General features: G+C 52.5%; 3 protein-coding genes across 3 annotated transcripts; all 3 read right to left on the bottom strand.

Moving 5' to 3' along the window:
- Positions 1 to 1,782: 1,782 nt before the first annotated feature.
- BZA05DRAFT_356097 (bacterial low temperature requirement A protein-domain-containing protein) lies at positions 1,783 to 4,488 on the bottom strand. Its single transcript, XM_051481402.1, has 7 exons — positions 4,348 to 4,488; positions 3,915 to 4,234; positions 3,461 to 3,816; positions 3,114 to 3,398; positions 2,524 to 3,044; positions 2,225 to 2,469; positions 1,783 to 2,162 (listed from the first exon to the last, which is right to left on the bottom strand). Exons 1-7 carry the CDS (start codon positions 4,374 to 4,376, stop codon positions 1,933 to 1,935), a joined length of 1,986 nt encoding a protein of 661 aa, XP_051337449.1. The 5' UTR covers positions 4,377 to 4,488; the 3' UTR covers positions 1,783 to 1,932.
- A 292-nt stretch (positions 4,489 to 4,780) lies between these two features.
- Positions 4,781 to 5,681, bottom strand: BZA05DRAFT_404105 (uncharacterized protein). The gene is made up of 3 exons (XM_051484264.1): positions 5,545 to 5,681; positions 5,338 to 5,427; positions 4,781 to 5,261 (listed from the first exon to the last, which is right to left on the bottom strand). The coding sequence occupies exons 2-3, from the start codon at positions 5,340 to 5,342 to the stop codon at positions 4,928 to 4,930; spliced, it is 339 nt and encodes a 112-aa protein (XP_051337448.1). The 5' UTR covers positions 5,343 to 5,427; positions 5,545 to 5,681; the 3' UTR covers positions 4,781 to 4,927.
- A 1,213-nt stretch (positions 5,682 to 6,894) lies between these two features.
- On the bottom strand, positions 6,895 to 9,643 carry BZA05DRAFT_420311 (uncharacterized protein; the record flags this gene model as incomplete). The annotated part of the gene is made up of 11 exons (XM_051485640.1): positions 6,895 to 6,919; positions 7,043 to 7,155; positions 7,461 to 7,494; positions 7,589 to 7,677; positions 7,901 to 7,964; positions 8,605 to 8,634; positions 8,749 to 8,860; positions 8,898 to 9,004; positions 9,140 to 9,215; positions 9,438 to 9,495; positions 9,638 to 9,643. 11 exons carry the CDS (start codon positions 9,641 to 9,643, stop codon positions 6,895 to 6,897), a joined length of 714 nt encoding a protein of 237 aa, XP_051337447.1.
- Positions 9,644 to 13,043: the final 3,400 nt, after the last annotated feature.

Raw genomic sequence — 13,043 nt, 5'->3', positions numbered from 1 at the left:
CGGGTGGTCATGCGAGAACCTTAGAAACCGATGCGATCATGTTGAGGTGGTGGAGTATGATATTATAATGGAATGAGGCCGCTTTAGTGTTCCTCTACATTGGTATTTCCAAAAACCTTACCAAATAGCTGCAGTCATAGAACATTGATTCATTGAACACACGGCTTCCCGTCCGTTCGGCCCTATAGACTATAGTAGAGCAGTTAAGCAAGGTATCGTCAGGTTAGTAATGCAGGCAGTGGGTGACCTGCGGGAATCCCGGTACCATAGTTTTTCGTTTTACTCATGAGGTATCGACGTTATTAGTCTTTTTGTGATCATCATATCACCTCATCTAGAGTACCGGAGGACTCGCCGGTGCCGGGGCGTCGAATAGCACAAATGTACGCACGAGTACTCTCGTTCTGCATATGTACTAACAAACATTGTCATTCACAAGGGGCGCATACTCGATGCGAGCTTGTTCAACTCACTGCGAAGTTCGGTTAGATATTTGGCAGGAAGCCTTGCTCGGCGCTGAATACTCTACTCTACCATAGGTGGTGACGCCACGATATCTCACTCGTCCCGTCAGCTATCTCCAAACCGATCTCACAGCGGCCACAAAAGAAACACGATATCGTCGTGATCGATCCAGATATTTAGACACTTTGGGCTACAGAAATACCGTCTTTGACTACAGTTGGTACCCGCCTACCGACCGGTTTTACGCAGAAGCCGGATTCTACTGAACTTCGGTGTAATACGATACTACTGTAACGCAGCGAGCCCTTACGCCTTCTTTCCAGGCAAGTCCGGTCTCCTCCAGCGCCGTATGCGATGCTCACCGATGCTCGCCGATTGCGCCCCCCTGCAGGTCGTTAATTCCCGCACGGGAAGTTTCGTGTCGTGGCTTGAGCGGATTCATCCACTCATGCTGTGGGTAGACAGGTATGTGTGCGCATGCCTGAGTGCTTTCAACTTTATCTTTCCGACAAAGAGTCTCTCTCTCTCCCAATCACATCAACATAGTGCTACATACGGCCTATCTACTCTACTATCCCACCTAGACTAGTAGACTACGATAACACAATGTCCCGGATATCCAGAGAGAGAGAAAATCCGAAAGAAAAAAAAACAAGCCGTAGCCGAGTGATCAGCCATGATAGCCGTACCTTTCCCGCGTCGTCGAAACGGCATCTCACGCAATCCTCGGTCTCACATAATCTGCTTCTCACATAATCTGCTTCTCATACAATCTACTTCTCACACAAACTCACGCAATATGACACCCGATGCCACAAGTTACAACCCCGGCCCATGATATCCTCCCTTCAAAGCCGATGTCCTAAACCCAAGCCTAGGTAGTATGGAGGCCGACCTCTGAAGAACTTTGTTCCGATACCGAGTAGCAGATTCGTAGAATAGCGCAATTTGTACCGGATGAGAGGCTCGGTCACCGACGCAGGGCGGCGCATCGTGACGATTGTCAGACTCGCCCCCGGCGCCCCGGCGCCCCGGTATCGTTCCGGCTCATTCAGTCATCATCCTACGGGAGCGCTCCCGGCTGCATCCGCGGGCTCGAGTTCGCGAGTGCGAGGGTTTTCGTTTGTACTTGTACATACCTCGTATGTAGGAAGTTTCCGTGCAACGAAAGACACGCGGACGTCATCACGGTTGGAAATTGCTCAGCTACAACCGAACTCATCGAAAGCCTGGAAGAAACTTGATATTGCAAACCGCAGAACCCCATGCGCACACAAAAGATGTAGATACAAAACCAGATACAAAACACAAGACTAGCCCCCCCCCCCCCCAAAAAAAAAGAAAACAGAAAACGCAACATGTTCTAATGAGAAACAAAGGCCAACCCGGGTCCAAAACAGAGGGAAATAAGAAAAAACATCCTGCAAACTTCACCCTCGCTCGCCTACTTCTCCATCAACGTCTCCATCAATGGTGCGGCGGCGGCGATGGCGACACGTGTGGCGAGTACTCGGTCGACTGCTGGAGCAGCGGCGAAGGTTGCGGGTGGGGCTGGGGATGGGGGTGTGGCGGCGAGTACTGCGCGTGCTTGAGCGCGGTCCTCTCCGGTTCCAGGCCGATTTCACGGTTGACACGGTTCATCGAGGCCTTCATGCGGCGGTAGGCGTAGAGACCGACTGTCTTGTCGATGAACAGGACTGTGGCATACAAATCAGCATCGAGAAACCGCAATGTCAGGGATGAGTGGAAGATCGCTTACCGGCGAGGAGTAGCAGGGAAACGGTCGGGATCGGCCAGGCGCTGTTGATGAACGAGTCGTACAGCGCTTGGTTGATCCGGATGCGCTCCACGCAGATGAAGGTTACACCGATCGCGAATCGGAGACCGACCGAGAAGTAGTCCCACATGTCCTTGCTGCGGCGGACGAAGAGTCCCATGATGCCGTACATGAAGAAGACTACGGCGAGGGCGCCATAGAAGTACTGGAATACGCTAGCGTAGAGTCTTCACGAAGCAGTTAGCAATATGTCGGATTTCGTGAGTAGGGGGGTTACCGACTTTTGAACCGGGAACTCGGACTGCATCGAGGGACCCAAGAGGTCGAAGAGTGTCGCGTTCGGCTTGGAGTAGGGAATCTTCATGCCGTAGAACTGAGCGTGAGCTCGCGAAATGTAATGATCCAGCCACAGGGTCTCGTTCCTCTGCTGCGGGCCCCATTGGTCGATGTGAACGCTGGTGAGGTTGACGAAGACTCTGTTGATGAAGGCGTAATTCTTGACGAGCTCAATGGCAGTGCTGTCGTTGTAAAGGTACTCGGTGAAGGTACGCATCAAGCCTAGGCTGCGAAGCATGCCGGCATTGGGATCGGAGGCGTTGACCAGGGCAGCTTCCCACGTGGTCGACAGCGCTCTTCGGCTCTCGATGAACGCCCAGTAAGTTGTCATCTGACGCAGACCCTCGACGGCAAGCACGAGGGAGAGGTGGAACGGGAAGTGGAGACAGGTCCAGATCTGTTGGCGAATGGAACCGTAATGCACGTGCTGCGGCGTGTAGTCGAAGTAGAACATGTAGAAGAAGTACTGGTTTAAAAGTTAGTAACGCTGGGTGGCGAAGGGGTAGAATCCGCGTGGATGCAAGGGGCTACTGACAACTATACCGATGGACGCTCCAACGATGCAGAAAGTGCTGACACTCCAGCCGGCACCGGATGTGGCACCCTTCTCGACAGCGTTGACCGCCTTCAGCATGACGATAATACCTTCACCCATGACGATCAACGTGAGCAGGCTCAAGCGCTCGATCAGATGCGTGCGCTTGAAGCCGATATCCTTCCAGACGGTCGAAACTCCGCAAACAGTCACCAGCTCGATGAAGATGATGGGGTACCAAGCGACCCAACTCATCCTCGAGTAAGTGTTGAAGCTGAACCAGAGCTGCGATGAACACCGTAAGCATCATGCCGCCTTCGCTTCAAGCCCGCGCGGGGTGCACTTACTCCGAGATATCCGAATCCACAGAGGATCATGACGACCGAATGAATTATCAATGGCGTCGTTCCCTTGCGGTACCGTTTCGAGTAGTACGCCGTCACGCCGTACTGAACGCCGAGCGCCCACCGCGAAGCCATCAGTGTGACGCACATGGATTTGAGATTCATCATGTGCGTGGTCAGGGTCGGATCCAATGGATTCCATGCGAGCGTGGTGGCTGCGAAACCGATCATGACGCCGAAATGAACCAGTTTTATGGTGCGCTCGTAGACCGAGTCGACCGAGAAGCGGATATCGTAGAGCGTGGTCTGCAGCCATGTGAACCACAGGATGATGAAGAAGAGGACGTACGAGCCCAAGCCTAGATATTTCGAGGTTTCGTTAGTCGGCGCAAATTCCAAACCGCATTTGGCGGCGGTGCGTTGGACGGTGGGGTGCACGCGGGGGAGAAGTGCGTACTCTGGTTATCGACCACGTAGTGTACTGCCGTCACGGTGGTGAGATTGGCGACGAAGAACAGATCGTAGAACAGTTCGCCGGAAGAGGCTTCCTCAGCATCAATCTTCTCCTGGATGTCGCGGTTGCGTTTCGTCGAGTCGGTGGTGATGATGGAAGCATCGCTGCTCAGGATCCTCTCCTTCTCGTCGCCTTGAGGGAGCGCCTGATGGCCGCTCGCACCGTGTACTTGGGCATGGCCGTGTTTGCCGTGGTTGAAGAAATGCGTGAGGGGATCTGCGATCCACGGAAGCAGCTGGGCTTTCCGCTGGCTGAGCCGTTGCCTATGCGCGAGAACGAGATGCGGTCAGTATGGTAGACTTGCGAACGCAATGGTCGACGCCGAACTCGGGAGGACCAGTGCGGGGCCGGGATCAATGCGGAGTAGTGGACTCACTGCTCAGCTGTAGTGTACGCTGAAGTCATTGCTCAGGTATGAGGTATGTGAGTTGGAAGCACTGGATGGGGGAGAGTGTTGCTATCTGCTGGACGCCTCCATGGAAGTGTGGAGGAGGAGGTATTATATGGAAATATTTTTGTTTTTCGGGGTGGTAACTATTGTGAAGATTGGTAGGACGTGTGCTGTGTTCCCACCACTGCCGCAGCACCCCTGCGATTGCCTTGTCGACTCTATTCTGCTCGACTGTGTCTGCATGCATTGTCATGCATGGGCTGGGTTGTCGGCCACTCACCAATAGGCCGCCGTCGCCAGTAGAGTAAGAAGCTTTTGCCCTGCCGAATTAACTAATGCCTGTGCCCCGTTCACCACCACTACCACCACCACCACCACCACCCCGGCAGCGTCCTTACTCTACAGAGATAGGATCGAGCAAGTAAGTAGGTACAAGCCACCTTCGTCCCGCCCGCAGAGTTCTGGACCGGCGGACGCGGGGTAGCACTCACTGACTCTGACTGCAAATAGCAGCTGGACTGGCAGCGCAATCATCCTCCATGCCGTGCAAGCCGTTCCACTTCGTCTATATCCAATGGCCATTCCTTCGTCGTCGATTCATCACGCACAGCTGTTGGATCAGCGCTCGCTCATCGACAGCTCCATAGAGCAATAGGTAGGATCTGCCATTCGATTCTGGGTCTGATGGTTTTTTGCAGTGCTCGGAGATGCTGATCTTTGCTGGAACAGGTGGGTTTGGGGGAGGGAACTCCCTCCCCCTCCCCGACTCCAAAGGTTGGAGTGGTGCACCTAGAGTTTTGGCACTAGAACAACCAACTAAGGCAGTCCCTAGGTAGGGCTGAAGAATCAGCAAATTGAACCTTGGAGTGCAACACAAAATCTGCAAGAACCACATCATGGTATGTAAGCACCGTACATGCACTCACCCCGCTCATGCACAAATAGAGTAGCTAGCTAAAGTCCAAGCACCTACAGAACATGCTCCACTTGATCGCCAATAAGGTGAGATCAGATAGTAGCCACTGCTCTGCCGTCGGGCGGTGCGGCGGTGGTGACTCCCGAGTCGTAAGTGGTCACCGCCTCACTGCCTTGACCGGTGAAAATAGAACGGTCCCTACCTGGTAGACAGGCTGGTACTGTACAATTATCAATACAGTACTAACTACACTGTACACTGTACAGTCCGTTCATGCCATCATGGTAGAAACATACTACCTGCCCGCCATAGGTATGGTGCTTGAAACTTCCGCACCGGGTTGGGCAACGGAGGATCCTGAACCTGAAGGAGTCGCATTCCCGGTGAGGGGCGGTGCGGTGCCGTAGAGCCGTTCGAAAGGCGGATCGTGCAGGTATGTATCATACTTTCGTCGGGAATCCCGCACCTTTGACCGAATAGCGAATATACCTGCCATTCCGGTACCTATCGTTGACAATGACTTGGCCTGCAGTGCCGCTCGAGTTCCCCACGAGCCACATGCGATCCAGTAGCCGAGCCCGCCAGCTGCCAGCCAATGATGTGCACCGCGTCCAGATAAGGTTGGTAATTAGGGCCCTACATACACACAGCCGCACGCACGCATGCAGAGCCGGCGGAGAGCTGATTGGACTTTGGACTCGCAGGTATGTGTAGTATTCAGAGTATGTAGCTGGTCTCAGTCTCAGTCCACCGCCTCCACCGTACTACCGGATACTATAGTTAGTGTGGCATAAGCGTGGCAGTGGGCAGTGGCCATCCCCGCTTCCCTTCCCTTCCCCTCCATCCATCCCAGGTGAACGGTGAACCAAACCCGCCTCTCTCGACAAACAAAAAGCCATAATTACATACTCGAGATCAGCGGGGCTGATGCACTTCCGTGGTGGAGGATCGTGGCACGCATACTGGTCGGCACTGCTTCTTTTCTTGTGAATTATCACTTCCTTCCCTCGAGGCTCTGGCGAAAGTGCTGTAGAAGCTGCAAGCAGCTCCTTCTACGTGTGCGCCAGCTGACACTTGCCCGCAGAGTGCAGAATTTTTTTTCCCAACCGCATTATTGGCTCGTTTGTACGCGATGCGAATCGAGCAAATGATTGCCCTTCAGCTGAAGTTGAATGCGCTTCTGCTCGTGCTTCTGCTGCTGCTTCTGCTTCTCAGCCATCGACCGTATCGATCGACCGGCCAGCCAACCAGCTAGTTAACGAGCCCACCACCTCCACCTCCGAGAGAGACAGAGAAAGAGAAAGAGAGCGGTGCGGATACGGATATGTATGCTACGATTGTGATTTTGTGATTTCGGGACCAAGTGGGGTAAGGAGGGGCACGACAACCATCAGCACCAGCAGCAGCCCGCCCTTGCGCTCCGCACATCGTTAGGGCCAAACCGCGGCGGGCGGCAGGCTTAATGGGTTCATTTTGACAGCGAACGATTATCACTAAACAGACCGACACGCCCCGCTTTCGTTCGGTCTGCAGGATTAATAGAGGGGATTCAATTGAGGATTAATACTATCCTTGAGAAAGTCTTACTTGCCTTGCTGTCGATCTCGGACTGACTCTCACTTCAGAGGCCAGAGTAGGCAACTGTGTACATGATAGAGTAAACATTTAACTCGGGAGGTGTTGCTCCATGCGCGTGCTTCGTCCATCTTCCCTTTTTCCCTTTTTTCGTTCGGTATCCTATGTACCGGTATGTACCCAAGTTACCTATCTGCCTGGAGGGTGGCGCAGGGCGTGGTCTGGACGGCGTCAGCATATCCACCCGTGGAACGGTGGAAGGCCTGAATTTCGACCGCGAGTTGCATTAAGTACAGAGGTACCTAATGTGGGTATAACTAGTACTAGCAGTATTTACTATTAGCAGTATTTACTATTAGCAGTATTTACTATTAGCAGTATTTACTATTAGCAGTAACTATCAGCACTGGGCAGTATTAGCACGTAAAGTAACTCTACATATGTATCTATATACATATTATCGCTGCCTAGGGATGCCAGTTGGTGGTAATCATGCCCCCCCTCCCGAGTCCCAACCAAGTATCTACGATGTAGGTAAGTAGTTCCGCTTATTTGCTGTGGAGCACCAGCTGTGGCGAACCCGAACCCGAAGTTGCACTCCGCTCACCTTCTCGATCGCACAGTTCAGTCCAGTTTGAATTCTCCAAGGCCGCAGTTATGTACCGTGTTGATAATTTAATGCTTTCGTGCGCCAGGTACCAAGGTATCTACATACCTGTGCTGGCATGCACTTACTCTAGCCGATGAATGGGGGCGGCGACCGGAGAGAAAGGCTTGTTGAAAGATTGGAGCGAAGCGAAATCCTCCACCTCCCCGAGCTGGAGCTACCCAGAGCTTACCAATACTGCGGGCTGACTCGGAGATCAATTGCAACTTCTAGGCGACAGCATCGGCGCGTATGTAATCCTGGTCTCGGAGCAGCGTGGCTGAGTGCGCCTTTCTCGCCTTAAGTCCCTGCAGGCGAATAGCCCCAACGCCTGGCTGCGGGGGTGGCGCGGTTTACTTTACTCAGTACAACTACTACATACCTGGTACTACTATACATACACAATCCACCAAAAAGACAGAAGGGGGCCTATTTTTGGGCAACGGCCACTGCCAGGCTCCAGCCCTACATACGCCCGTCGCCAAAAATTTAGTTACCTATTCTAGTTATTCTATTCGGTGACAGTTTCGAATCTGGACGCATCATGCTGCGGACCCGCCGTCGATTGAGCTGTTTCCCAGCTCGGTAACGGTTTCGAATCTGTATGCTGCGGACCCGCCTTTGATTGAGTTGTTTCTCCCCCAGCTCGGTCTCGCTCAAAGCTCTTCAGCCTTACGAATCTGCGAATCTGCGAATCCGCGATTGATGACGGCAGATAGATGCAGGAACTTTTCACGCCGGCTTGGACTTTCTTTTAGCTAACTACTGGAGAAGGATGGATATTAGTTAGATGTGTCGAACCAGATCCTCTTGATTCGTGATTTGAAATATGTCCGGTGGTGACTGAGTAAGTAGTGAGCACTCGCATGCGAAGTCACTCGAGGCTGATGGTCCCTACGGAAAACGTTGACGCGGTCTGTGGCTCGTACGTCATTCGGCCACCGATAATCAGGCACCGCGAAAGCTGCCTACAACCTACTCAGGAGGACTCGGAAGTGCCGCATCAAAGTTGGCGATGGATGATGGACGGCATCGAGTCCGAGTCCGTGCCCGTGGGGCGGTCGAGGTTGACTAGTCTCTGCTCGCTGGGGGGAATCTCACATACACCGGCAGTTCGAACTTCGGTACCGGTACTCTACCTATGTAGAAGAGGTGCCACAACCGCAAGTCCGCAGCCGCGACTGCCTACATATCGAGGCCACACCGTACACGCCCTGAAGACTGATCCGGGCATGCATGAAACACCTACCGGTCGCCGAACGAGTCCCCACTGGACCACTCCCCTACGAGATGATAGATTTGCGGCTCCATCGCAACCATCCGATTGACCGACCGACGCTCCGACCGAGACTGCGCCGTCACTGGTATGTATAGGTAGTATAGGTAATATTATAGTACCTATAGTACCGGTATAGTAATACCGAACGGAGTCCCTGCTTGGTCTGCGCGGGGCAGCATGTGTCGTCCTTGTCGTCGTCTCGCCGCTCCAGCGAGTATATACATAACTAAGCTGGTAGGTAGCTTGGGCGCCTGGTGGTCTAATCGACTCTTATGTAACTCTGGGAGCTTGGGAGGCGGAAAGCTTAAAACGTCTAAGCGTTCAGCGGCTGCCTGAAATTCTCCCCGAGCGGTTGCCTTACTTATTCCGGGATATCCGAAACTGTCCCGATGAGTTGGCGAGCTTTGCGTTCTGCAACGGTTGCTGGCGGAGATGTACTACTAGTAGTAGTAGTAGTTACCATCCGCCGCTGCGGATTGATGGGTTGATGGATTTATATCACAAGCCCGCTCCTATGATAGTTAGGGTTGCCATGGAAACAAGGTCGCCATTGAAACAAGGCCGCCCTCTTGAAAGCGTAAAGCAAAGTGCAAAGTGCAAAAGCCCGGACGGCGGCTGCAGGCTAAATAATTACCTGGAGGCTGGGAAATAGCACCCACGGAAGAATCCCCCGACTACGCCCTCAAACGTTATCTCAACCGCAAGCGGGCCTGAATTCTGTGTGTGTGTGGTCAGCATCGGTAAAGTTTAAACAGGCAGTTGGAACTTGGGTACCTATTCTTGGTACCTTGTGTTGACACCTCTTCGAAGTTGGGTCTTGATGTAAAAAGTTATTTTGACCCGTGGAGCCGATACGTACGGTCATCGGGATTCGGCGGAAATGAGAGCGTCCGCCGGACCGCCTCGTCTTGTCTTACACGCACCACGATTGCGATTGTGCATTAGACGGAATCAGAGGATGGGTTCTTTTCTTAACGTTGTGTATGTATTTAGGTGCATAACACGTGAGGCTGCGGACGCCGGTAGCTCTAATAAACTGCATAAACCCCGCAAGGCATCAGCCACCAGCCACTGCAGCCAGCAATGCATCTCCTTACGTCCGGGCCGACAGTGACCAGTCTGTAGAAAATTAGTCTTTACACTTCCGGCAGCCAGCCAGCCAGCCAGCCGGCATGACGGCATGACGCCCAAAACCCAAATTCTATGTAAATCCAATCTATACATATATCTACCTCATGCAATACTTAGGTAATGCAACGTCTGTTTGTGACCACATTTCATATTTCATTTGTCGGCGTCGCTTTGACGGTTGGGGTCAATGTGTCATAATGATTTTTTCGATCGTGGCCCGTAGCTCATTCTCGCATGCGATTGCGATTGCGGGCGTGAGTGGGAACTTGGGAAGGGAAAGTCTGCGATTTCCGATTGAATGCATTTGCTGGTGGGTAGCGGGCACGGTCGAACTCCGATCTGCCAGCAACCACCGCCGCCTGATGCCCGAGACGTAAAACTGCCCCTACTACATAAGGATAAATATGTATGTAGAGTGTGTAGTTCGAAAGAGAACGAGCAATATAAATTACATGCATCCCTCACAAGTGAAGTAAGCTCGATGCTCGAAAACTCACTCGACTTCGTTCAGCACGCATGCACGTCGGGCCAATTGCAAACCCCTTAAGTTGGCTCCGATGCTTGGAGGTCCGCTACGCGCTTGCGAAGGTTATATTTATCTCCGGACATCTCTAGTAGGTATTCGAGTTATCATTCGTTATTGGCGAGTGAGTTTGTGTGATAAGACGGATCTACCTACCTACCTACTTACTTGAGATTATAGGTGGACTCGGGAAATAGTTCGATACTCAAATTTAGCGTTGAAGTTGGCGTTGAGAGTCGTTTTAACGTGTGGTGTGTATGATGAAGAGAAGAAGAGAAGAGAAGTGGGTGGGCGTGGGGGGTGTAGGCGTGTTGGTCCCCCAGGCTTGAGGATAAGCTTCAATAGGTATCTGAGGCTAGCGAGATTCCTGGCGAGATCCAATAGCAGATGGTGAGGGAAGGTCTAGTAATGGCCTCGCGGGGGCTATTGAATCTCACCGAGCGGCGATACCGCTCGCGCCGTCCGGACTCTGATCAGATCTTTCCACGGATTGCACAGGACTACAGAGAGGGCCACTCTGACGGAGTAAACATCTCTTCCCCCTGCAGGAATTAGTGGACTATCCTACTATAGATGAGACCCAATCGGTGTATAAAACAGCCGCCGAGGGAGAGAGAAGGGGGGTAGGCGTGAGAATAGGTGAGACCTCAGAGTGCGTGAGAACCGGATTACGTGAGAATCAGATTTTGTGAGACCGAGGATTGCGTGAGAATCAGAGTGCGTGAGAAATAGATGCCTTTTCGAAGACACGGGAAAAGCACGGGGCATCATATGTGATCACTCGACCACGGCCCTGTTTTTTTCTCGGAATATTCTGTCTCTTGATCGCGGGGACATCCTGTCTTCGTAGATTACTAGTCTAGATAGGATAATAGATAGTCCGTATGTGGCAATATATTTATTCGAGAGAGAGAGAGAGAGAGAGAGAGAGAGAGACTCTTTGTCGGAAAGACAAAGTTGAAAGCACTCGGACAAGCGCAGACAAGGCGTAAGGGCTTGCTGCATCAGTACCGTATTAAACCGAAGTTCTGTAGAATCTGGCTTTTGCGTTAAACCGGTCGGTAGGCGGGCACCAACTGCAGTCAAAGACGGTTTTCTGTGGCCCAAAGTGTTAGTATGGTATTCACAACGTTGTCTTGGGAACCGGTGTTCTCGCCGAACACCTCGTCTTCACAATACTCTACCGCGTGAACACCCGCCTCCGATAAATAACCATTCTGCGGCATACGTTTTTTTTCCTGACACAGCGAGCTGGTTTTATAATACCGTATCCATCACTCCTTCTGCAGGAAACGGTTGGGCGACGGTGTCAATTTTACCCCCGTTTTTTGCTACTGTAGATAGCCACGTAACGGCATGCTTCCTCACTTGAGATTTATGTACATTGTATATCACGTATTGGGCCAGTTGAATGCTGCTCTGAATGGAAGAGCCAGCAGAAGATACTGTGGGGCTTCAAAATCCGAGACCTCTTTGTAGACGAGCGGTGCAGCCAGGCCATCCGAGACTTACTCTCCTTCACCGATGTAGGCAGGCGGATCCTAGAGGCCAATGAGGAATATTCAGCAAGTGAGGTGTCCGAGTGGGAGGCAGGTGAGCGAAAAGAGAGGAGAAGCTGAGGGGACTGAGGCGACTTGAGGAGGAGGAAAGTGCTGAAGTTGAGGAGCCAGGGTCACCCCCACTATTCCTGCCCACTGCAACCTCCTTCGTGGCATCTCCTTCTGAAGAGGCAGGAGGCGGCCAAGCGCACCGCAGGGACTCGCGGCAGAGTAGGGACATGTTGAGGGAGCGGATGGGTTGGGGGAGGGGAAGAGTTGAGGGAGCGGGCGAGTCGACGAAGCGGACGTTGTCTCTTCCTAGTATTTTTTCTTTGTAAGTCGAGTTAGACAGTGACGTGGAAACGTGGGGGGGCGGACGGGTAGAAATTGCCACCATCTAGGTAGATAGGTCACCTGCAATCAATAAACAAACAAAAAAGAAGCTGAACCGTGGTTTGAACCAAAAACCTTCACCGCCCCCGGTGGATGGCTTGGAAACCCCAGTAGCTGGACCGCTGTCCATGCTAACTCCGCCGGGTGCGTGACCGCTAGGCCACGCGGGTTTTTTTCCGTACAGGGAGAATGTTGATGCTGATTATAACCACGTCGCGCAGCAGCATGAGCAGCAGGCTTATCGACTACGTCGAACCAGTGCACGTGATCGCCAATGCCTTTTTCTGTTTCATCGACAAAGGCACGCGAATCATTGTGAGTGATCGGCAACACCATGTATGACTCGTCGGGCAACTTCGTAGGTGGACAGATGTGAGCCGGTGCACATCTGGGCATTCCCAATAAACCCTCATACCACACGAGCTTGTTACGTTGATATCCCCACCTACCTACCTCCCTACCTACCTCCCTACCATACCTGAGAAGCAGATGGGTCGCGCATCAGAGTTCCCCAGGAAAAGCTCCCACAGTCCAGCATGTACATAGGATCAGCTCAACGATACCGACGGGAAAAAGTGCCACATCATACCTACATGACTCGGCTTCCACTACCAGCAGAACGGGCGATTTCGCTACTTGGGGGCTGGAGCTGTAGCTTAACTACCACGACTTCAACTCTC

This window comes from Tricharina praecox (genome assembly GCF_024521635.1).
Source record: "Tricharina praecox strain CBS 144465 chromosome Unknown BZA05scaffold_20, whole genome shotgun sequence".
Taxonomy (NCBI): Eukaryota; Fungi; Ascomycota; class Pezizomycetes; order Pezizales; family Pyronemataceae; genus Tricharina; species Tricharina praecox.
The sequence above is the reverse complement of the archived record's forward strand: the minus strand, read 5'-3'. Positions and strand labels throughout refer to the sequence as shown.